The 25,771-nt window shown below is 41.0% G+C and overlaps 1 protein-coding gene across 1 annotated transcript in view; it reads left to right on the top strand.

Moving 5' to 3' along the window:
* ARHGEF26 (Rho guanine nucleotide exchange factor 26) overlaps positions 1-25,771 on the top strand; it is a 112,407-nt gene that overhangs the window by 21,173 nt on the left and 65,463 nt on the right. The window contains exons 5-6 of the mRNA XM_077864535.1: positions 7,195-7,251; positions 8,412-8,572. Of these exons, the coding sequence (XP_077720661.1) occupies positions 7,195-7,251; positions 8,412-8,572 (218 nt within the window). The remainder of the gene's footprint in view (positions 1-7,194; positions 7,252-8,411; positions 8,573-25,771) is intronic.

Raw genomic sequence — 25,771 nt, 5'->3', positions numbered from 1 at the left:
GGTCTTGACTCAGGATTGTTCACCGTGGAATGCGGTGGGCTTGGAGAGAGCCTCCAGGCCTTGGTTACAAGGACACGTTCCGGATCCTGGCAGATTTTTAGTTTTAGGGACTTCAGACATACTCTCAGGATGGCTGTCCCCATGTTATTGACAGTGAAAGAAGTCTAACTCATTTGTAATTCAGGGGCTACTCGGGTTGTGTGAAGTCTATAGAAAGGCCCCGGGAGTGATTGTGTCCCATGGTATAATTTTACTTGGCAATTCATTCCCTTACCACTTTTGAACTCTGGAGAACAAAAGCCCGTGAATAGGGAATCTCCAACAGGCATGAACAACCAGCTGATTTTCAGCAAGTGGTTAAACTCCAGCGAGTTTAAAAGTCTTAGCTCAGGTTGAGTATTCAATTTACATTAGTGCTTTATGGAGCCAGAGTGATCTTGGATTATAAATATCTGATCTGATTTTTAACTAGCTATATTTCTGAGCCTTTTTGGACGGTTAGTCCTTTGGGGCCCTCCCCCCCTGGTTTCCGTGGCTGATGGGGAAACATGGAAGGAATGTGCCAGCTGCCCATCTCCTCTAGAAACAGTGTCAGCTCACGGAGGGTCTGAGAATACGGAAAATGTTCATCTGGGTGGCCGAGAGACTGGTGTTATTAAGGTCGGTTCCCTCCACAGATATAGGACTGGCTCTATTCTATAGATAGGTTCTGTGTAAGTGTCGGGACCGGGGCTCTGTTTGGCCCTGAGAATCCTACTGGCTCATAAATAAACACTTGCAGTCGGTGAAGTCAAAAGCCAAGGAATAACTGTACAAAGTTTATGGGTGTCCTGACACAATTCTCTGCAAAGTGAAAAATCCTGTAACTGTGCTGAGTGCAGGAATGGAATGAACTGCCCAAAGTCTGCCTGTTACCCTCATAGGGTAGTTCTCCCAGAAGCTCAAACTTGCAAGATGTCAGGAAGGAGCCAGGCACCGAGTTTAGGTGGAGTAGCTAATAATTAACTTTTGGCTTCATACTTCAGGGAGTTTACCCTTTTATCAGTTTCAAAATTTTAGTTCTAACTAGATAATATCATATCCATAGATAAAGTATCTTATACTATTCTTCATGAGTTTTAGCCAATTGTGAATTTCTATCTCATTTGAATATGCAAAATATCCCATTACAAAGATCGTGAGTGAAGAGTTTCCATACTGATAACAACAGTGCATGTATATAAATATTATAAATATATACAAAATATAAATACAATATATAATATTAAATATATATTAAATATATTAAATATATATAAAATGGCATATATTATATATATTATATGTTATATATTTTTATATAATACAGTGTATTATCATATATACTCTATTATGATAATTATTAATTACCAATAGTTATCACATATAATTTATATATAATTGTATATAATATACATTTATATATTAATATATAACATATTATACACATATATAATATATATAATATGTATTTAATGTGTAAATGTATATTTATAATATATGTGTATATATGTATATAACATATAAATGTATGTTATAAATATACATTTATATGTTAATATATGATATATACATGTATATGTATAATATATAATATTAATATATATAACATGTATAATATATATAACATATACATTTGTATATTATATATAAGATATCATATATAAATATATGCATATATATAATCTATAATGATAAATATAAAACTATTAGAATATTAGTGAGTTCTCTGTATCCCCTATCTTGATAAGTTACATATCTGTGTATGTTTTTTAACTTATGTTGAAACTGTAGTTGTGGGCTCAGGCCTGTTGTTTTATTTGAATTAATTTTTATCCACTTAAAATGTTGAAGATAATGACATGCATCATACTTTCTCCTTAGAGTCTAGAATCTGCCGTGGTAGGATTTGAACACTTTTAGTGAATTGGTTAGATTATATAAAACCAAGAACCCCACGTTGAATCCAGTTGTTAGTGTTTCGTTAAACTACTTTTGCAGGTCTACTCACCGATGACATAGTTAAATAAAAATTTAAGTCAGTGTGGAATAAGCAAGCTCCAGTGAAGTCAGACGAGGCTTTTAGAGGAGTGCTGCTCTGGCTCCCTGTGGGCGCCTAGTTGTACTCAGCCAACAGAGCTACCAATACGAAATATAGGTTATTAAAATGTAGAAGGAGCCTGTACAGTTTTAACTTTTTTTTCATATAGAGTAGCAAATAGGAATCAGGTGTTAGAAGCTGCTGTACTATTTTTTTTTCTTTTCCACATATGGAAACAAGAGGAACACCCAAAAAAGCATGATAAACTTGGTAATATTTCAGATTCTCTCTCTCTCTTTTTTTTTTTTATTTCAGATTCTCTTAACAAGAATGTGCAAACTGCAAAAAGCAGGTCAATTCTAAAACTATAGGTATAAACATAGGGTTTTCACACATTTTTCCCCCCCTAGGGGAAAAAAAAAAAAGCCTGAGCCGTCCAGGTCCAGTGAGTTAAGTTTACTGATAAGGTTTGCTGTTTTTGAATTAGAATGTTTCTAGAAGTTTTTTGAGAGAGAGAGAGAGAGAGAGAGAGAGAGAATGAGCCTAAGCAGGGCAGGGGCTGGGGAGGGGCAGAGAGAGAGTCTTAAGCAGGCTCCGAGCTCAGCACACAGCCCAACATGGGATGGGGCTCGATCTCACGATCCCGAGATCATAACCTGAGCTGAAATCAAGAGTTGGATGCTTAACCAGGTGAGCCACCCAGGTGCCACTAGAGGTGTTTTGTATTAAAAACTTGGCACATCTTCTCCTTTTTTTCCTTCTTTCTTCTTCCTTTCCTTCCTTGTTTCTTTCTGTTTGATATTTTTCTCCAGTGTGTCTGTTTTACCCTAATATTCTGTTCTCTGCCTTTCACCAGTCTCCACATATCATTCTCTCCCTTGTCTTTCTTGGGTTTCATTTCTCCAGTCTGCTCAGTCTCTGGAAGCATCTGGCCTGTGCGTGACCTTCTGCAGCCAGGCACCTGCTGTCAGGTCCTGCCGAACTTAGAGTTGACCGTGGAATGAAGTCTCCAGTGGACATAACGATCCCTGTTGGCTCTGCAGGGAGAAGCTTGCAGCCTGCCCTGCACAGGGTACAGAAGGGCCGAGAGGACAGGCCTCGGAGCCGTGGCCTGGCCGCCAGCCAGCAGGGGCTGGTCTGTCAATAACTCTCTGGAGCAAACTTTCAGGCTCCTCCCATGTGCTGCACTTCAGTTTTCTTAGTGATGATTCAAGAATGCTCCCTGGGAATCTTTTCCTTTCCTGTCTCAGTAGTTTTGTATGGGTTGCTGGTTTCTTACTGATGACGTTTTGGTTACAGGGGCGTTTTACCATTGTTTGTATTAAGCATTAATGAAACATGATGATTCTGGGAGTTCACATTTTTGCCTTTTTCAAAACTACCTTTCTTCCCTTTCAAAAGAGAAACTTTTGTTTTGTTTTGTTTTGTTTTGTTCTGTTCTCCTTATTGGGATGAAGTACTGTTAATCCCTCAGTAAACTTGCTGTCACCTGCGTAGGTCTCTTGAGTCCACACAGTTCATTCTCTTTCCCTTCTGATTTCTGCGTCTGAGCTCGTGAGTAATTCTGGATGACAGCGCCGGTGTATGGAAGTTCTTGCCAGGTGATCTCACCTGCAGAGACTGTGGGCATGGTGCCCCGATATCGATCTGCCAGGACTGTGTGTCAGGAAGGACATCCTGTGACATTCCTGCTCGGGGTTAACCAAACGGGAGCGGTGCTGAAGGGTTTCATTCTTCTGGCCTGTCTCCTCCCTTATTAAAATGGATGAAGAAGCCTTTTTAGCCATGAATTCTTGCTGACAGGCTGACCCAGGGTCAGGATGGTGGGTAAGGCTAAGAACATTCCACAGGATGGGTGGATGAAAAAGAACATATGGAGACTCGATACAGGCCTGACCTAGAAGGGGTTTCAGTAATGATCACCTGACCCTAGAATGGGGTGCCCCTCACAGGGAGCAGGGGTCCCTCAGCACCTGGGGCACCTGAGTGGTGCAGTCGGTTGGGGGTCCCACTCGTGGTTTCGGCTCAGGTCATGATCTTGGGGTCATGGGATCAGGCTTCTCATGGGGCTTTGTGCTCAGTGTGGCGTCTGCTGAGGACTCTCTCTCCCTCTCCTTCAGTCCCTGCCCCCAGCTCTCTCTGTCTCTCTTTCTCTCTAATAAACGAATAAATCTTAAAAAGAGAGAGCCTGAGCTCTGGAGTTAGACAGGCCTGGATGCAGATCCTGCCCTCACTCCTTGTTAGCTCTGTGATCTTAGACCTTACACTTTGTTATTCCCACCTGAACTGGGGATAAGAGTAGTATTGACTTTCTTGAGGTTTTTTTTTGTTCGTTTGTTTTTGTTTGTTTGTTTGTTTGTTTGTTTGTTTTTACTTTCTTGAGGTTTTAGGAAGATTCAATGGGAAAGGGGGTATAAAATGCTTACCACCCATCCAGACACACAGTAAATATTCAGTAAATGATCGCTGATTTTACCCCCGGCTTAGGACTCTTTCTACACTTACTCTGTTGCTTCCCATCCTTTTCCAAAAATCAGGTTAGAGACTGTGACATATGTGTCTATTTCCGCACAATGCGGGGTGCTATGCACCAGGGGCCTTCGCCTTACAGTTTACCCCGCCAAGGATCCGTGAAGACTATGCAAAGCGGACAGGGATAGACTTAAGGGCACCATTTTTCAGATCTTTAAGTTCCAGGTATCCTCCTTTCTGAAACTGACTGCATGTGCTAAGTGTCACCCCAGGATTTTTTTTTCCAGTCTCCTCTCTCACAATTGCCCTTTTTTCAGTTTTACTAAAGAAAGGCATCTCGGGGCACCTGGGTGGCTCAGTGGGTTGGGCATCTGCCTTCGATTCAGGTCGTGATCCCAGAGTGCTAGAGCGCTGGGCCCCACATCGGGCTCCTTGGTCAGTGGGGAGCCTGCTTCTCCCTCTGTCCCTCGCCCTACTTGTGCTTGCTCTCTCTCTCTCAAATAAATTAAATAAATAAATAAATAAATAAATAAATAAATAAATAAAATCCTTTAGAAAAAACAGAGAAGAAAGGCATTACTTTTACTCATCTCAAATCGTAGTGTGGTGTCTTGTTTCAAAGTCTCTAACTGGGCAGCCCGGGTGGCTCAGCGGTTTAGCGCCTGCCTTCATCCCAGGGTGTGATTCTGGAGACCTGGGATCGAGTCCCATGTTGGGCTCCCTGCATGGAGCCTACTTCTCCCTCTTCCTGTGTCTCTGCCTCTCTCTCTGTCTCTCATGAATAAATAAATAAATATTTTTTAAAAAGTCTCAAACCACTGGGGCAGAAGATATTGGGAGGGTCAATTAAAAAAATTGGTTTCAGTGAAGCCTCTTTTAATGAAGCCACCATACCCCCTCCTCCTACCCTATTAAAATTGCATTCTCAGGAAAATTTATTTTTAGGGCCTAATGAATTAGAATTGGAAGCTGTTTTATTATTTTGGTCATACATTATTAGTGATATTTTTGGTGATTATATAATCTGAAGAGTCTCTTTTATACTTAAAGCTCAATGGTCACACAGGAAATTTCAGTAAATTGAATCGAAAAATGTATTTTTGCATCAAAGTATGCTAGGGTGATTAATAAGATACCCTAAACACATAGAATTACATTAGGAAATTCGGGGGGAAAACTGACATAGAAATGTGTTTTTTTAAGGAGAAAGAAAAATAATCTCCCAACTGTTAACGGAAAGCACATTTATCTCTAAATGGAATATGGTAGATATCAAATCACTGCTTTTTATAAATGTTTGAAGACCCCTGTTATATTTTATCGTTATTAGTTTCTCACAGAAGAGGAGGGCACTTAGAGCCTTTCTTGCTGTTCTTTCTGTTAAGCACAGAATTTAATTGGTCGATATTTTATGTATGCCTTACCTTTTGCTGATTTAATCTTTAGCTGAAAGATACATGGGTATCTTTCATGTGCCAGACTCAGTGCTGAGTTGTACCAGAAGATATACCAGGCCCTGCCTTCATGGAGTTTATGGGTCAGCCTCTACTCTGGTTGAAAAGCTGAATCATGGTAGGCATTGCAGTTAAAAAAAAAAAAAAGAAAATGTGGTCATTTAGGTAGAGATCGCAGTGATTCCGCTAACGGTGCCCCTGCATTACTCCAAGTAATTATTCTTTTCTTTTGTTTTTTAAAGATTATTTATTTATTTATTCATGAGACACACACACACAGAGAAAGAGAGGCAGAGACACCGGCAGAGGGAGAAGCAGGCTCCCTGTAGGGAGCCCGACATGGGACTCGATCCTGGATCTCCAGGATCAGGCCCTGGGCTGAAGGCGGGCGCTAAACCACTGAGCCACCCGGGAATCCCCTCAAGTAATTACTCTTGTGGGTACTGTTGCTTCTCCAAAGAATGTCGGGTTAGCATCCTTCTTTGTCTAATTAATTAATTAATTAATCTTGAGAGAGAGAGAGCATGCGTGTGTGAGCCAGTGGTGGGGGTGAGGGGCAGAGGGAGAGGGAGAGAGAGAAAATCTCAAGCAGACTCCCTGCTGAGCACAAAGTCTGGTGTGGGATTCGATCTCATGACCCTGAGATCATGACCTGAGCAGAAATCAAGAGTCTGGTGCTCGATGGACTGAGCCACTAGGCGTTTCCTCTTTGTCAGATTTCCATGTGCTGGAAAGAATGCTGAAATCGGGGCTGAGGAGACTTTGTTTTCTTGTTTGATTGGGTTTCTGTGAAGAGCACGAGTATTCCAGGAAGTCTTGGTGAACAATGGCATTAAAGTTATTTCTTCAGAGTGCGATCCTGGGTGGTAAACTCTCAGAAGGGTGGCTTCGCTTTCTTTATTGTCAGCGTTCTTCATTTATGATTTGGGAAATTAATTTGATAAGCACTTTAGAAATATCTAGACCTAGGACTAGCGCAGATTAGCACAACCTGGTGGAGTAGAGTTGTAGACACTTGGCAGTTCTTTTGTGTTGATGCTAATTTATTAAAGTGATTAAATATTTACATGAGGGACCCCAAATTGCATACGTGCTGAAGTCACACATTTTACATAATTTTCATTCCTCCAAGGGCACGGAGTTAGGCCTTATGTAATAAATTGCTTGTTGAAGTAAATGAGCTCAAGCTTATTTTGCTTTTTCCTCTAGGTGAAAAGAAATGGATTATCACAGACAGTTAGCCAGGAGGAAAGAAAGAGACAGGAGGTATGTTTTCTACTGAGCAGAGGCTTTAGAGCTCCAAAGAGTGTGTGTGTGTGCTTTTTACCCACTGTGTGCACTGGTTCAGTGTCTTCCTTGAAAATGTATTCATTTTGTTCTTTTTGCATAAGAGGTATGTGGTCATTGTCAAAGGAAACTACACCTAAAAGCCCAGAATCTCCTGTGCCTTTTGGGCCAAGGGCTTGAGGGGAGTGATGATGGCAGTGTTACCAGGGAGATCTTCTAGGAAGGATGTGAATCTCAGGCCTGCGAGGATATTTATTTACTGTCCCTACCTGAGGAAGAGATGTAAAATTGGCCAGTGTTGCCAATTTTGGAGGATCCGCAGTTGATTTTGTTAAGGAGCTAGATGAATTCCTTACACAGGATGTTGGTGCCTATCCGCACATGTGGGTTGGCTTTTCATCATTAATGAACATTTATCAGGTAAAGGATTGTGTGCCTGACCCCAAGCATTTCTGCAAGAGTGTCCTTCGCTCCTTCTTGAGACACTGATGGAAGCAGACTGGGCGTCTTGTTGAATGAGCAGAATTACTTTCAGTTGTCTGAGTTTAATATAAAAGAATTCCTGTGGCTGATAAGAACCTTTTGTGGCTAGATACAGTCACGCTCTTTTACTATGCCCGGACTCTTTGATGTAATTGACAACAAATTTGTTGGATTAAAATATGGGGAGAGAAGGGGCCCTCACGAGAGGAGAGCAAAGAAATGTATTTGTGAGAGATCTTCTCTGAATCCCAAGTGATGTCTGTAAATCCTTAGTGTCCCAGAGCAGCATACTTTGAAAATAGGCCTGGAGGAGGTGACCCTAGAGGTTAATTAATGTCTCACTGAGATTTTATGACATGACCTAGCTTTCCTTCCATAAATTCTACCCCTTGACAAAGCATGACCTCAGGATGCAATCTCAAGCCATCTGAATGCTTTTGCTTTTTCCTTTTTACACTGTGGGCATGGACTCTTATTTCTTATGGTTTGGGTGTATGTGCCTTATATAAACAGTATTTTGATGATGCATTTTTCTTCTGCTTATCTTTTTGTGCTTTTCAAGGTAATGTTTTTTTTTTTCTATAGGAGAATCATGAAAACTATTTAGTTCTTCAATTATCATAATTAATAATACGTCTCTTTTTCCTTCATATCAGGCTATCTTTGAAGTCATATCCTCTGAACATTCCTATTTACTTAGCTTGGAGATCTTGATACGAATGTTTAAAAACTCTAAAGAACTGGGTGACACAATGACCAAAACAGAGAGTCATCATCTTTTTTCCAACATTACAGATGTCTGTGAGGCAAGCAAAAAGTAAGTTCAACTTGGTTGGCCTTTGGGCATTCTAAGACCTTACTTACCAACAAACGTCTATGTTACCTCAAAAGGAAGACCTTTAAAAGTATGAGGTCTCTCATTGATTCAGTGACTTTCATCTTCATCTTTTGAAATAAATATTAAGCTCTATTTCGGGTTGTTGATGTATAGATGGATGGCAGGTGCGTAATGAATCGTCACCGCGGATAGTTTTATCTGAGGTCCTTCAGTCCTTCTCTGTCCCTGCCTCTTCTCCTCACACCTGTCCTCTTCTTCTTCCTTTTAAATATTTATATGAATAATAGAATGACCTTTCATCATGAGGGAAAATAACTCATAGTAGTACTATTCAGATACAAAAATTATTTTTGTTTACACCTACATGGTTTTTTGTTCATATATTGTAAATACTATTTTGAAAATATAGTCATAGTGACCATAATGGTTTCTTTAGGTTTTCCCTATCTAACATTCCGTAAGGCACTATTAGAGAGGAGTTTGCATTATTAGGTTTTTTTAAAATTTTTATTTATTTATTTATTCATGAGACACAGAGAGAGAGACAGAGGCAGAGACACAGGTAGAGGAGAAGCAGGCTCCATGTGGGGAGTCCAGTGTAGGACTCGATCCTGGGATTCCCAGGACCATGCCCTAGGCTGAAGGCAGGTGCTCAACCCCTGAACCACCCAGGCGTCCCTTCATTATTAGTTTTAATGAGCGTAGGAATCTCAGTTCATATACCAATAGTGGGCTCTTACGTTCTTCTGAGTGAACGACAGAGCCTACAGGGGAGCTGTGTGCCATCCTAAGTTGCTGCTTTGTTAGATCAAAACGGTCGAATATTGGCAGTTTTCTATAGTTGGGTCCAAGGTTTACCGTATCATTAATGAAGGTTTAGTAGCTTCAAAGCTTCTCATTTGGAAAGGTACCTCTTAAATATTTGCTTTTGTGCCTGCTGACTCCATCGCTGTGTGCAGGTAGGATCTACCTTTTGAACTTACAAGATGGAACATTCATGGTGAACAGCTGAGCATGCACGTTGGGGCTACTTCAGAGAGCTGGAGTTTGTGGTCAGATCAATGAGATCTTCATATTTGCATGATAGTGGCAGGACTTCAGAAGCCAGACTCTGCCACAGGAGAAAAGTTCCTGGAAATCTTGATACCGACACGGATAATTAAAAATACATGTTCAGAGGACACACTGGGCCTCGGGGCACACTGGGCTCATGGTGTGCAGATGGTGGCACGTACCACAACTTGGGAATCCTTGTTTAGAAGTTAAGCTGTTACTTGTGTTCAGCCCCACTGGTCCTTTTGGTACCAGTCTTGCAAGTTTCAGTAAAAGAAATGAAAATCTCTTTCCTCCTTCAGTGAAGAGGTTCAGAACAAGAGCCTTCAGTGATGTGTCCCTGTTTGAAAGGTATTCAGATTTCAAAATGGGTCTCTTTCATTTTATCGTGTGCTTTGGTTGATCTACAGAAACAAAGCTCTGTATTAGATGCTCAGCTACCAAGAATTATTACTGTTTTGATAACTGTAAAATGTAAGTCATGATTTTAATTGGAATATGTTTTCTGAGAACCACAGTGGCATGCCTCCACAGAATTGTGCTTTGAATTGTGTTGGCATCAGTCAGCTTCTTACAGTGTATGAATGACTCCAGCGAAAGCTTTTAGTAAATTCTGTTGTAAATTAATCACAGTTCCTTGAAGAGAGGATACTTTGGGCCCTTATACTTTGGGTCCTGATAGCACTGCTTGTATCAGTGTGATTCATAAGGGACCTGGGCTCAAGCAGTCGCTTCTCCTTTTGGTAGTTGATTAACCTTGAGCAGGTTGCTAAACCTCACCCCCTCAATTATTTATTTATTAAAAAATAAATTTAAAAAATCTATAGCTGGTTCATCCGAAATAACTCGTTTTTTTTGGATTATAGATTAATATTTTATTTTTAATTTCAATCTTTCGCAAAATCTAAATCTTTTACGATTTTGTAAAAAGTTTTCATTTCTATACTGGCTTATCGTAAGACACCATTCTGGACATTTCTGTTTATTTTTTATTTTTAAAACAAAATTCAAAATTCTTAACTCGATCGCACAACCCTGAGATCATGACTTGAGCCGAAATCAAGAGTTGGATGCTCAAATGACTGAGCCCACTCAGGTGCCCCAAGAGGCGGTGTTTTGATTTGGATCGCTGCTGATGTGATCCCCAATCTCTCTTATGATGTATTTCAACTGAGAATGTTCATCTTCTGCATGATAATCTGATGTCTGTATCATAGAAACATATTACAGAAATTTTCTTTGATTTAGTTTGAAACACTCAGATACAGCATTTTAAAAATTCGGAAATGCTCAGCTTTGCAAAGCTCATCTCATGACATAATGCCTTCTTGCTGAACTTCTCATATTCGGTCCCCGAGTGACTGACTCTAAAGGGACAACTGCTTACTGTGCTACCCACAAAAGGGTTTGCGGTCATCAGAAAATGCTAAGATGTTGAATGAAGCCAATGACTGGTGTTGAATTAGTGACTACCGGCGAAGCGTGGTGCTGTTCAGTGTGGCATAAGGAAGATGCACACTGTCTTCATTGTTGTACTTTCCCCTGCTGGAAGATCATAGCCGGAGGTGATGGCATGTTTAGAGCAGGGTAAGGTCAGAATATGTTCGATATTCAGCTCTGGGGATTCACTGATGCGATGTCTGGTCCCCTTTCCATCGGCAGAGGTTCTGCTTGCTGGTAAGTAAGAGTCAGAAGCCCTCGGGAGTCAGAAACAGGAGCGCTCGGATGCTGGGCCCATCCGTGGGATGTCCCCGCTCCGTTCTTCTCTTTGTGAAGAATTGATGCCCGGTTTCTAGAAGGTGCATTTCTGCCGGCCTCCGCCCAGGGGCTGTTGTCCCCCGGGGTCAGCTGCTGGACATGCACAGTGTGTGCAGAGGGTCCCCTGCGGGCCACCGGCCCTGGGGTGCGCGGGCCTGGCTCCCTCTGAGGTGGGATGGTGCAGGCCCCCATGTGCCCACCCAGGGGTGTCCAGGGCTTCCTGGAGGCTGCGGGGACCCTCGGGCCGCCCAGGCAGGCGCTCGGGCTTGCCCTGGGGACGACGGGACGACAGTGAAAGAGCCCGCCACGCTGGGAAACTGAGGCAGGGCCTGCGAGGAAGGTTTGCGGGACATTTGGCACCTGGAGTCACCAGGAGCTGGCAAGAAAGAGGAGTTGTGTTTGCCTGCCAGGCGTCTGCCCAGGTGGCCGCGGCCTGTGCTAGAGAACGTGCGAGATGCTTGCTTCTCCTTTTTCCCATCGCCAGGTTAAAACTGCGGTATTTCTTAGGAAGTCAGTTTAAAGCTACAACTGCGCTGTCTTCGGTTTCTTCAGAGTAAAATAAAAACATCCCTCAGTGTGCTTTCGAGTCCTGAGGAACTGAGTCTGTTCCCCAACCTAGAAAGAGCAGCCAGTGCCAGACTCTTCAGTTTCTGCCTTGCGTGGAAGAGTAAATGACGGAAATCATTAACGTGCAAAGTAGCCCCCAGCACTTGGTGCCCAGAAGACTCTCCTTCCTGATTTTCATCAGATTATATTAACATCCAAATATCGTGCGGCACCGAACCCTGCTCTAAATGCATATGCTTTAATATTACCTGTTGAGATTATAGTTCAAAAATTTTACTCAAATAAGGGTGCATCGTATCTGCATTGTAAAATGCATTTCCTACTTGGTCATTAAAAATTCCAAGCTCGAATGCGTCAACAGGAAACCTTCAAAAGCTTTCTAGTATTAATATCAGCATTTCTTCCTTCCTGACTAATTTTTGGAGCTAAATTTTAAAAGAAAAACATGTTAAATTTAACTAGGCGAGAATATGGAACTCTTTATGTTGTAAAGCCTGAAGTATTGGCTGTTGGCATTTTTTTTTTTTTCATTAGCAAACATTCTTCTCTTAGGCAGTAGGCAATACGGGTTTACCACAGAATCTTTGGTAAATAAAGCAGCTGGCCCGTTACTCTGCATGTGACAGAAAAATGTCCTTTTCAAAACCAAACTTCTTCAGCTGATAGCTGAACGGCAGTGACTTTCAGAAGCCCCTTTTTACGATGTGCTTTGCCTTTTTTTTCTTTGTCCTGAAATAAATAGTGGAAGAGGCTGATTGGAAATTTATCAATATTTTAGTCCACATGGTTCAGCTTTTATCAATAACCGGTATCTGAAGTCATAGTAAAAGAAATAAGTCGTTATTTAAGTTACCATTTCAAGTAAGGGAAGAAAGACTACAGGTGTCGGAATAATAGTCCCAGTCCTTTCAGCTAAGACTGTGGAAAAGCAGTGGGTCTGGAAGTCTTTATAAAAAGTCTCCGTAACTGATGCCACCCGTGAAAGATGACTCATGAGACACATGCCCTGAAGTTCATTTGCTTCTGAAATCCCATTAAAAAGGATCAGATAGTCAATGCACAAACCCCCAAGGATTAAAAGAAAAACAACAAGAAAACAAGAAAAACAAAAAAACAAAAACAAGAAAAAAATAAAACAAGAAAAACAATAAGAAAGAGATAACAGCAGCAATATTTTGGAACCTGAAAACAGATGGACTCCTAGTAGCTAGTTCAGGCAATCTGGGAAGGTTACCTGTAAGCCGGTAGTGAGGAGAGACAAGAAAGAACCAGATTTGAACCCCAGAACCTCTGGAAGGTGCAGGAATTGATGAAGTTGGAGTAAAGGTGTGACTAAAAAGGATTTTTGTGAAAGCCAGTCTGAGAAGTAGAGCCCAGATCCCCACTTCAACTCTACACAGGTGGACGATGCCCTGCTTCGCTCAGCAGTAGGGCGAAATAGGTGCACTCTGGCCTAAAGGAGGAAGAAAACCCCCAAACCAGGGACAGTGACAGTTGACACCTTGAAGCCCCCCTCTCCCTTTGGAATACCAGTAGCCAGGTACAGGTATACCCTTCATTCTATTTTTGTCAAATGGCAATTGGCATTGCTTTGAGTTAAGTAATATTTTATAATTTTTGTCAACAATATTCATGTTAAATCTGTTATTACTACCACTACCACTATTAAGTTTTGCAGGAAGCAGCCCATTGAAGATTATCACACAACATGTAAAGCCTCACACTTTGAAAGATATATCTCGGGATCCCTGGGTGGCGCAGCGGTTTGGCGCCTGCCTTTGGCCCAGGGCGCGATCCTGGAGACCAGGGATCGAATCCCACATCGGGCTCCCGGTGCATGGAGCCTGCTTCTCCCTCTGCCTGTGTCTCTGCCTCTCTCTCTCTCTCTCTCTCTCTCTCTCTCTGTGACTATCATAAATAAATAAAAATTAAAAAAAAATTAAAAAAAATAAAACTTATAAAAAAAGAAAGATATATCTCGGGCAGCCCGGGTGGCTCAGCGGTTTAGTGCCTGCCTTCAGCCCAGGGCCTGATCCTGGAGACCTGGGATCGAGTCCCATGTCGGCTCCCTGCATGGAGCCTGCTCCTCCCACTGCCTGTGTCTCTGCCATTCTCTCTCTCTCTCTCTCTCTCTGTGTCTCTCATGAATAAATAAATAAAATCTTAAAAAAAGAAAAATATATCTCGTTAGCAACATGGTCGGCAACTACGTATTATCTCTAAATCTTCATTCTCCCTATAATGGGGTCCCTAGATTATCTAACCCGTAGGGTTGGTGTGAGAATTAGAGGAGCTCATACTTAGCACAGGGCGAGGTAAGCTCTCAAGTCGCACTGATTTTGTAGATATTATCACTGTCATTTTGATCATCTCTGCCTGGTATTCCGAAATGTGTCTGGATTTATGTAATGACTTCTGCATGATGTCCTGTCTATATTTGCCTCTGCTTGCATTGTTCCAGGACTAGGTTCAAGCACTTGTCTTGTCTTATAGACTCTTCCTCAGTGGTTGGCATGAGTTTGTTTTTAAGGCTGGTTGTGGCATGTCTTACAATATGGTAAGAGCCACCTTCGTTTTGTCGTTGAATGAAGTCCAGATAAGTGGCTTTTTCCCTAATCATAAAGCGTGTTAGTCCTGACTTAGGTTAGGACTAGAATCTGAGCTGTTGGCTTCCTCTCAGCCTGGTGTTTGCCTTGCAAGCAGTGGAATCCTTGGACCAGTACTTCAGAACAGGCCCTGACATGCGCCAGCTGCCAATTAGGCCATTCTCCTGGTTAGTTTTTGCAGACATCTGGGGCTACTACATGCTTTTTTGCCTTCTTGCATTGCTTTTGCAAGCTCCAAGACTCTGTGGATTCCGAGTTGTCACATGGAGATTTAAACTTGGACAATGATCCTGGTGGAGACCGATGAAAGTGTTACCCAGCTTAGTCATTAGCTGTTATCAATCTTAAACTAGGGTAGGACTTTGGAAAAAGAAACAATGGCTGGGGTTTAGTTGCAGTATTTCATCTGCATTGCATTTACAGCTGGAGATTTTGAACCATTACATGGGTTTTTGACTCTGCCAGTTGTGAGTTAAACAAGCAGGACCACACAGTTTTTCTGGCCGATGGAAAAGATTTTAACGTAAACTTTGCGATCTAGCCAAGTTAAATCTAGCACTTGATTTAAGCATGAGGAAGATGGTTGATGAATTAGATTTCAAAGGCAAGCTCTTTTAAGCTTGCAGATTGCTCGCTTATTGTGGGATGCTGCCTCTGAATGCTATGCATTAATTATTAGCACCTGGGCATGAATTTTATGTTTTTACAGTGGTTTTCTTATTTCATCTGCTTTAATCCTTTAAAGCATCCTGTGGAGTACCATCATTTCTCTGCTACAGGTAAGGAGATCGAGACCCAAATTCTATGAATTGGTCTAAGGTCATTCACTTCTAGGGAATTGAAAATAGTAATTTTTTTTTTTTGATTCTCCAGAATGCATTCCTTGAAGCTACTCTTTCTAAACTACACATATATTTTAAGTACAGTTAAAGTTAAGTCTTAAAAACTTAAGTCTTAACTTAATACAGTTAAGTATTTTAAGTACTGTTAAAGTTTCAGTCTAAAAAACTAAATTTCAGTTGAGGCCTCTGCTAAGGGTTGCGCATTTGGAAAATAATTAGGATTTGCTCTTTGGTGTACATCACCCTTCGAGCTAGTCATAGAGCATGCATGATTATTAGACTCTTTTCTGGTATTTGGATGTCTTTGACCTCCTAGAATATGGAAACCTTAAAAGCAAAGAGCATCTAGTTCTCTGACACTGCCTCGTGCACGGCACATCATAGAAATCATCTTGTCATTTCCCCGTGGTCATTGTCCACAGGCAGTCCCTGAATGTGGCCCTCTGGTTGAAGTGTTGACAGTGTCCTCTAGACACAAGCTACTTGATTATGAAAGTGTCCTATAATTTATATCTTATCAGAAGCCTTAACATGCAACTATACAATAAAATTTAAAAGACATCCAAGTCAACTACGTGAAAGTCCTTAAACTATTTTCAGAATGATTTGGGGGAAGAGAAGGAAATGTATGTTTGCAAAGTGGTGTCTAAGTTCAGATTAAAAAAAGAAAAAGAACTAAATAAATTCAGATTATTTGCTGCTGCTTTGTGAAAAGTCTAATGTTTTCAAAGTAAATTTTCATAGAAAATGAGTTTGCAAGTCCCTCTTAGGACTTAAATGAAAGAATTCTTTGTCCCCTAGGTGGTAATGTAAATACAGAGCAACCTTGCAGGGAAATACTTTAATTTTTAAAAATGTCAACTTTATGTAAAAGCTGTGAAAATATGATTTTATTAAAAAAATCTGCACTTTCTATATGCTAAGAAGACAGGTGAATACTGTTTTAAATATTAATTCCGTGTATTATTACCATGTTCTTAGCCTATGTTTTAAAGGATGTGGATTAAATCATACAAACCTTGCGATTTTAGATTTTACAAGTATATTTATAGAATAATGTCTTGAGGAAAATGCGTATCGTGAATGGTATTTCTGAAAGAACCTAACGGATACTTTATCTATACAAGTGTTTTCTTTGGATTTCAAAAAGGTTTCAGGAAGTGATTTGCGTTTAGAAAAAAATCTGGTGGAAAGGTTCCATCGAAATGTCAAGATTGGCTAAGATTGACCTTGTCACTTGTGGGGGTTTCAAACAAAGGTCCCTTTGTAGCAAGAAAACTGTCTCTGTATCGGGAGCTCATTGGAATTTCTTTTCTAGCAGAGGAGAGTGATACGAACAACCAGAACAGGGCACAATAGCAGTGCTTGTGTTTACCCGCTGAAGCTGTCCTGTCATGGAACTCCTACTTCTGAGTCTCTTGTGTACACTTCATGCACAGCACTTAGTTATACATTCGTGTATATGTTTGCATACGTAGGTAGGGATCTTTGAAAAATCTGCAAAGAATAACATGTTTTCCAGGACATCTCTGATAGCCGCTCTCGTACGTTGAAATTTTTCTTGAGGTTTGTTCTGTTGAAAAGAGAGCAGACATGATCAAGCCATGAGATTATTCTCTTGGATTTCAGTGTAATAAGTAAGATCTTTAGGAAGACTGTTCTTCAAAAATCGATATCACAGATTTTGCTGCCTTATCCCTGATTTTTGGAGCATCTGGAGATTTGAGAATCTGTGTTTATAGGTTTTAAACCATATTACGTATCAGTGAGAGTTTGGTTTGCCTTGTCTGTGCCATCTGTGGGATCACTGTATTAGATAGAATGCCTTTAGTTGGACCCTTGTATTTTTTTTTCCCTTTTTCTTTGTCAGTCTTCCTGGCCAACGTCCAGTTTACTAACACAACACTAGTTTTGTGATCAGACTTTAGTTTTATTAATTTAGGATTTCAGACTATCAGTTAACCAATTTATTAATAAATTCCAAGATGGGGATATCATTTTATTAACATTTCAAAATAGTATACACTAGGGTAGGGATCTGCTTCTTTGCTTATTATGTATCCTTTCCAACTGAGAGAGAAGAGAGAATGTATAATTATTTAAACTCAAAACACTCACAAAAAAAGAAAGAAAGAGAAAGAAAGAAAGAAAGAAAGAAAGAAAGAAAGAAAGAAAGAAAGAAAGAAAGAAAGAAAGAAAGAGAAAGAAAGAAAGAAACTCAAAACACTCTTCCTCCGGCATATTTTTAAATAAGATGTATTCCTCTGGACTCTTTGAAGACCCCTGTGTTTGGAAGCTCAGATGTTCACACTGGAGAAATTTTGGCCTGCCTCTGTCTGTTTCATTGCAGACTTTCTTGGCATGAACGGATTCCTAATTTTGTAGACTGGTTCTTATTGATCACACACACTCATTCTCTCTCTCTCCTGAGACTAGAGTAAGGAATGCTAATCTCATCTGTAGGCAGATCACTTCATCCTTCCCCAAGTCAGCTGCTTAAGTGAGTTTTCCATCAGCATGGAGCTGATGTCTGTTAGACTAAGGAATCTAAAAACGGGAGCCCTGAGGTCCTCGTCCGCTTGGGAGTCTGTTCTCCCCACCTCACACTTGGAGAATTACTTGCTCCTACCAGTGCTTTCCCTAGGCCGTATATTCTCCCCATGGTATGAATTCAGGAAAGTTGGTCTCACGAGGGTGAGACCTTAGGCTCAGGAGTCTGCAACCTTTATCTTAGGCTCAGAAGTCTGGCTTCCCTTAGGGCCTGGATGTGGTGGGAACCTTTTGGGGATGGTATGAAAAAATGTAGCTGTACACGTTGCCAGTGTTTTGTTTTGTAATGTGGGGAGGATTGGCTAGAAGCAGTAAAGATGTGAATAACCTGCTAATAAGATAATATGTGAAAACGGTCTTCCAAGAGTCAACATCCAAGCTATGAAAACCAGATGGGGCGGAGGGCTCTGTGAGCATAACTGCATTCCCTTTCCTCTGCAGACTGTTCAACACCATGTTTGAGGAGAACGAGGCATAACATTCTGATTATCTTAGTGGGTGTATTTCTTTTTAAGGAGCCTGGAATTCAGTAGTAGGCCATAGTGTGACGAGGTAAAAGATTAATTTGTCTAGACCTGCTTTGATCCGTTTGAAATGCCCACTTTTTCCCCCCGTGAGCTGCGTATACCCCCGAGAAGAGCTGGCTTAGAGGCGGATCCACCTGGAGAAGGCTGCTCTGTTAGAACCCAAGAAAGAGTGGGTGGGAGGTCCTGCCCACCACCACCCAAAATAACCCGCACAGATGGTGAAAAGTTCAAATTCTGCCAACGGGTTTGCTGCGTGGCTTCCAGAGATGTTCTCTGCACGTGCAAGTACGATTTCTCTCCTACCATGATAGCTTTCTGCACGCGCTGTCACACACCAGTACCTGTTTACTCTCCTTTTAGTTTGTCAAACAGCCAGAGTCCTAGATGAAGACTAGCACGAGGTATGTTTTTCTTTTTTTTTTTTCTTTCTGTACTCCCCAAATAAGCCAGGGCTTCCTCTGTTTTTTGTTTTTTTGTTTTTTGTTTTCCCCTTACTTTAAATGAATGAATGGTTCCACATGAGTTATAGAATTTATTTTCCTGGGGAAATAGTCATTTCTGTGAATATGAGACTTTTAGAAGGAGGTTTTTTTTTTTTTTCCACTAGCATAATTTATAGAGCACCTACTGTGTACCAGGCAATGTGCTAGGCATTGGAAATGTAACAATGGATAGGACAGGCACAGTTGCCATCCTGGGAAACAGGGTAGGGACTCAGCATGGCCCCCGGGAAATCAGGAAAGTCACTTTTCTAACCCTTAGTTACTCTTCCTTCTTTATGCTTCTTTATTGGATTAATCTCATAAGATGAATAGTCTTTAATAGATGTTTTAATTTGCATATAATTTAGTTTTGTCTTTATATGTAGAAATACCGTACTAGTCATATGTTGTTAATTATTTTATATTAGCAAATAACTTCATTAAATGGGCAACTGGCATATATGAAATGGGGCTTAGCAAACCGACCTTTCTGTAATGTTATAAATTGATCATGTAACTGCAGTATGAAGATTTTTATTTAAAGAAAAACAGAGCCTGGGTTCTGTCACAGTTCAAAATACAAAATATGCTTCTAGTTTGAATGCATAATTCTTCAATTTCCTTACTTCTGAGTGATTTATAAATCTGGGGGATTTGGATACTGTCAGTTTATCTAGCTTCAGGGAAAGGCATCTGATTTATGCATTACTAGAAACTCCTTTCATATCACGTCCTTAGATAATGTTTACTTTTGTTAAAATTTCTGTAACTCATGATTAGTTTTGTTTTTTAAACTTCCAGATAATTTATTTGGTACAGGAAACTGAAATTGTAAAACCTACATGTTAGATAATTAGCTTGACTAAGATCTAGCCCACTTGCTGTTCATTTGTGTCTCACAGTAAATGCTATGGTACCACTGAGCTCGATGAACACTTTTACTTTGTTTTGTGATTAATAAACGATTTCCATGGACATTTGGGATTGGAGGGGAGCTTAGAGGCCATGTATCCCAGTCTGTAACTTATAGTCTCCCAGGCCTCACAACTGATAAGAATCAGAGCTAAGTCTAGAACCCAGACTTCTGACCCTTGCTTGGCTCATTGTTTTACAGGAAAGGATATTTCATTGTGTTAATACGTTCTTATGTGTACATGGCTTTAAATGCAAACAATATCAGTTGTATAGATTTATACTGAGATGCCCTCCACACCCTCCTCCCCGTTGACCCTGTTACGGCTCACTCTCTTTAACCATGAAAGATATCCTGTTTGTCCTGCTGGCATTTCTTTATGCAAGTATAGGCAAATATAAATGGTTTCTTGCTGTCCTTCTTTTCTTAAGAAGGAGCATATTGATTATCTACTCTATTCTGCATCCTTTTTTTCTCTCATTGGAGTTTAAATTTAGGCTCCCTTAGAAGAGTTGGTGTACCTACATCCCACTTCATTTACTATAGTTAGATCAGAGCCAGCTTCCTCTATTTAGCCTGATTCCATAGTATATATGAGAACTATGGGGGTTTAGCTTTGTAAAGACCATGTAGTGAAAAATTATTAGAAGTGGAAAATAAAACTCAAGATGAAAAGTTACTAAAATTACTATTACTTGACCCAAAGAAGAGATGGTTTGGGCATGATTACCCTGTAGATAAGACAAGAAGGCTCAGAGGGAGGTAAGTTACCCCACTCACCCTACCAGTGGGCATCTGAGTGGGGACCGGCCCGCACATTTGCCCGTCCGTATCGAAGTCCTTGCTGCGGGACTATGATACCTTTGTGAGTGACATGTACAGTTGATACCTGTGATTTGTGGAGTCCATATTAGCAAATTGGCCTACTACTTACTAACATTTATGTGTAACCCAGAATTAATACTTGCTGTGCTTTTGCAGTCATTCAGACATGTAGGCTATTTAATGGCACTTTTTTTCCCCACATTTTTGTTGGTTGATTTCACCAACAAAATTTCAAAAATTTCACCTTTTTGGTTGGTGATCCTGCTGTTTAAAATGGCCCCCCGAGAGGTAGAGTACTGAAGTGCTGTCTGGAGTTTCTTGGTTCAAGGAGGCCGTGCTGTGACTTCTGGAGAAAATATCTGCGTTAGATAAGCCTTGTCGGGCATGAGTTATGGTGCCGTTGGCCACAAGTTCAATGCTAGGTAATTAATAGTATTAAGTGAAATGTCTTTAAACAGAGACATACGTAAAATGAGGTTATGTGTTGCGCAGTTGATGAAAATGTGGTGACCAGAGGCTGATAGGAAGCTAACCCCATATTTCCACTAGGAGCAATGGTTCCCCGTACTCACTAATTTAGTGTTCACAGTAACTTTATAGAACATAACTACCATAAATAATAAGAATCGACAACACATGCAAAACTCAAGTGGCCAGTTCCTTGCTAGCTCTCTTTGGGTTTGTCTTCTCTCGTTCAGCCCTAAGGTATATCAGGAGTAAAATCAATTGGATGTAAAAGAAAGGACATTACACAGCAATGAAATAATTCACGATTATGAAAACCTGTGATTAAGATTGAATTGCTTGTTTTAAGACACGGTAAAGATCGAGACTTCTAGAATGTCACCGAAGTAGTGGTACCATATGGCAAGGTGACTGATCAAGAGCATCATCGGTCGGCGTGAATTCCAGTCCCTGTTCTCCCTCTTGACCTGTGTGATGTCGGGCAAGCTTTTTAACATCATCCAGCCTCAGAATCCACCTACATAACATGGAAATGATCACGGCACCTGATTCCTCAGGTTGTCGTGGAAATTAAATTAGTCAGTACCTGAAAAGGAGTTAGAATAGTTGCCGGTATGCAGCAAGTGCTCTTTAGATTATTAGGATAATTGTACATTCTCATCTGCCCAGGATAAATTCAGTTGTTCAGGTGTAATTATTACTTGTCCCCGTTCACTCTCAAGAGGTACCCAGTTTGGAGGGTAAATTATGCGTTGATGCCAGCCAGCTGTGAGGATGATTCTTCATTATCAGACGATACCTCATCAGTGGCTACTTCTATAAATAGAAGCCGGGATGATTGTTTTCTTGTTTTCCTCTTCAAGAACCAAGGTGGAGCTCCCTTCTCCTAGTTTTGGAGGGCTGCTAGGTGAAGCGGAAGTGAAAAACAGGTTGAAGATTCCGGTGTGGCAGGAAGGTGTGTGACTTTTACTTATTTTGCTTCCTGCTCCGTGGAAAAGAGTAGCCTGGAGTCTAGTTCTGGTTGGAGAGTTACGTCTTTCCCCCTGGTCAGCTCTTTCCCCAGTAGCCAGGAAGGACTTGTGGGAAACACTACTGGTCAAGGGGTCTAAGAGTTCGGCGTTGGTTCCCATTAAAACTCGTCTTCATATTAACCCAGATGAGAAGATTCAGGACACCCACGGACTCCACTGATGGAGGGAAGTATAAACTGGTGGCAGATGCTACTGCTACGGAAGGATGACGAGGACCCTTATTCCTCTTGAAATCTTTAGAAAAAGTATTATATACCATTCTAGCTAGGAGCCTGTAAATGCGCCCTGTTACACAGGAACAGAGATGGATTGATGAGCTTTTGGATGTCCCTCTTCACGTGGCTCATTTACTGCCGTTGTTTTAATATACCTTTTTTTTTTTTTTTAGAACAGTTTTAGGTTACAGCAAAATCGAGTGCTAAGTACAGAGACTTCCCACATACTCCCTGACCTCCCACAAGCACAGCCTCCCTCTCTATCAGCACCTTCCACTGGAGTGGTACGCTTGTGACCATCCAACCCATGTGGATCCATCATTTCACCCAAAATCCTACTTGACATTAGGGTTCATTCTTGGTGTTGCACAATCTGTGGGTTTTGACAAATGTATAAGGACACATACCACCATTATAGTATCATATGGTTAGTTTCACTGCCCCAGAAATCCTCTGTGTTGTATCTCTTCATCCCTCCCCATCCCCAAGCCCCTGGCAACCACTGGTCCTTTTATTGTCTCCCTAGTTTTCCCTTTTACCACAATGTTGATATTTTAAGTGGTTATTTGTCCTACATGCCCTTTTGCGATGGCTGTGAGACCTGAGGCACAGTTGAATAAGCAGTTATGTACGTACGTCTGGATTTGGCAGTTCGATGGTTGGGCACGTATTTGGGAGTGGTTGGCATTTAGGTGGAATTTCAGGCAAGGGTGACTCACTGAGGTTACTGGGGAAAGGATGGAGATAGAGAAGTGAGTGCTGAGCACCAAGCCCTGGGACCTTCCAACACTAAGACATTGGGAAGATGGGGCAGGGGCCAGCCAGCAAGGGAGACTGAGAAGGAGCAGCCGGTGGGGGTGGGTAGGAGGAGGCCCAGGGGAATGGTGTGCTCTAGAAGCCAAGTGGCATCAAGCTTGCTTTTTTTTTTTTTTTCCTATTTATAAAGGAAACAAATCAACCTATGTTACAAAGGACTTCAATCTTGTAAAATCCTTTGGAGGGCCCGTATTTTGCCCTGTGTCTGTGAGTTGCAAAGTTCTGCACCAGAAGCACTTGCTGTAGGGTCACTTCTCTGTGCCATGGGCGTATAACGGAGGCATCATCTTCAGAACCTGTTTGTCTCGGTGCGGCTTTTGTGCCTTCAGAGGATCATCAGAGTAATGGCGTTCCTGCCAGATGGAGAAAGGAGGGACTGAGCACTCGATTCAAAATGGCAAGATGCCTTTTAAGTTTCCCTGGGACAGTCGGATGTAGGTGTTTCTTCCTGGTTTAATTTGCTTTCTGAATGCAAAGACAGGTGTATAAAGGCAGGTTGGCCTAAGATACAGACATATAGAATAGAGATCTTCTAAGTGGGAGCATCTCCATCCCCAAATTCCCCTTTTACAAATGAACTATCCAGGGTTTGGGTTTTTTGTTTGTTGGTTTGTTGTTTGTTTGTTTTTTGTCTGTTTTGTCATTTGTTAGTGATTTGATTTACAAAAAGTATTAGCTTTATACAGACATCTGTTAGAGAAATAAGGTACCTGTTCTTGTAACTTCAAATATTGTTGTGTAAACGATAGGCTGTGCTTTACTGCTATTGACTTTGAAGTGAAGTGCTCATAAGGATCATAGTTTCGTCCTTGTTTATACCAACTCTCACATACACAGTAGCCAAAACCAACATTTGGGACATTGTTAAGGCTTTACAACACAGTTTACTTATCCTCAGAATGTCTGCCTTCAGCCAGGTGCTATTAATACCTAAATATGCCATCGCAAGAGAATTTATTAGTAAAGTTTCCATGGATTCTTTTTCCTTCCTTCCCCAGCCCCTCTGAAAATACATTATGGTCCTGCCTTGGGCTTTTGCCAGCATGCCGTAAATAATTGGATTTAGCTTCTCATCTACTTTCTTCTGGCTCAGATTATGAATATGAGTTGACAGGACTTTTCTACTGATTTTTGCTCACTAGGATTGCACTAAGATTATGAAAAAAGATGGCTGAGTATAATTTTTCTTCCTTTATTCCTTCTGTATCTGAAGCGTAAAAGTTCCCAATTAATCATAGTTCTTACAGAGGTATCAGTTACTGCAATTTGCAAACCCCAAAGTGTTGATAATGAGGGACATTTTACAACCATATATATTTTTTCAAAATTTGATGCTAATTGCAGCAATTAATTCTTCCTCACAGTTTAAATAACATTTTGTGGGTTAATAATAAGTGCTTGTTTTCTTTCTTTTCAGGTTAATGGAAACTTTTAAGGTATAGGGAACAATCTGTATGTGTATAAGACTAATTTTTCAATATTTTATTTATCTGAGAGAGAAAGAATGAATGAGATGAGTGGGGGAAGGACAGAGGGAGAAGCAGGGAGCCCGACAGGGAGTCCCACATGAGCCTGGATCCCAGGCCCCGGGGATCATGACCTGACCTGAAGGCAAGATGCTTAACCAACTGAGCCACCCTCGTGCCCCCTATAAAACTATTTCTGATCAACACCATGTTGCTTTTCTTACGAACTGAATGAAAACCAGAGGTTGCAGAGGTTTTTGTTTTTTCTACATATGTGGAATTTGGCCTTGCACGTTCCTGACAAATGGAAACAGAAGCTTATTAATAAGCCCCTGAAAAGTCAGCTTCTAATCATACATAAGTTTGAGGAGGTAGAAATAGTGATTTCAGAAACGTTTTTCGACCTGAATGGAAGTTAGCATCTTTCTTTCTAAGTACCCTTTGGATGCTTTGTCATCTGGTGAGAACACTAACCACCATTAATCCAGCCCTGTGTGCCAGGTGCTGTGCTAAGTCCTTTCTATTTTTGTGTTATACGATCCTTGCCACGGTCTCTGCGGCAGATCGTATTATATCCTTTTTTTTTTTTTTTAGCAGATGACTGAGGTTAAGTAAATTGCTAGAGTGATGAGTACTCAGATACTAAGTGGCAAGCCAAAATTCAGACCAAAATCTGATTCCAGAGCCCTCTCTAAAGGGGGTGAATTCAAATCCCTGCCCTGGCAGCCAGGTCACATAGCTGAGTACAGCAGGATGGGTGTGAGATGGTTCTCCGTGGTGGTGGAGTCGCTGTAAACAGGGGTGTGAGTGCAGCTCCAGCCACTGTGGAATTTGAGCTCAGTGTTGTGATCTGATATTTCAAGAAAAGTGGAAAATCTGGATGTGTGGGTGCAGTATATCTTGATTTTTAAATGTTGGGAGCTAATTCTGATTTTTTTCTAATATATGTGCATAGCGTGGTTTCAGCCCATTGGCCACCCATTTGAGAGCTCTGATGCACGTTTTGTTGGTTTAAATTAGCCTGATAAAATCAATTGGCCTTGTGCCCATGCACAAAGTCAC

This window comes from Canis aureus, chromosome 22 (genome assembly GCF_053574225.1).
Source record: "Canis aureus isolate CA01 chromosome 22, VMU_Caureus_v.1.0, whole genome shotgun sequence".
NCBI classification, from domain to species: Eukaryota; Metazoa; Chordata; class Mammalia; order Carnivora; family Canidae; genus Canis; species Canis aureus.
Note: the sequence above shows the minus strand (reverse complement) of the source record. Positions and strands in the feature narration are given on the sequence as shown.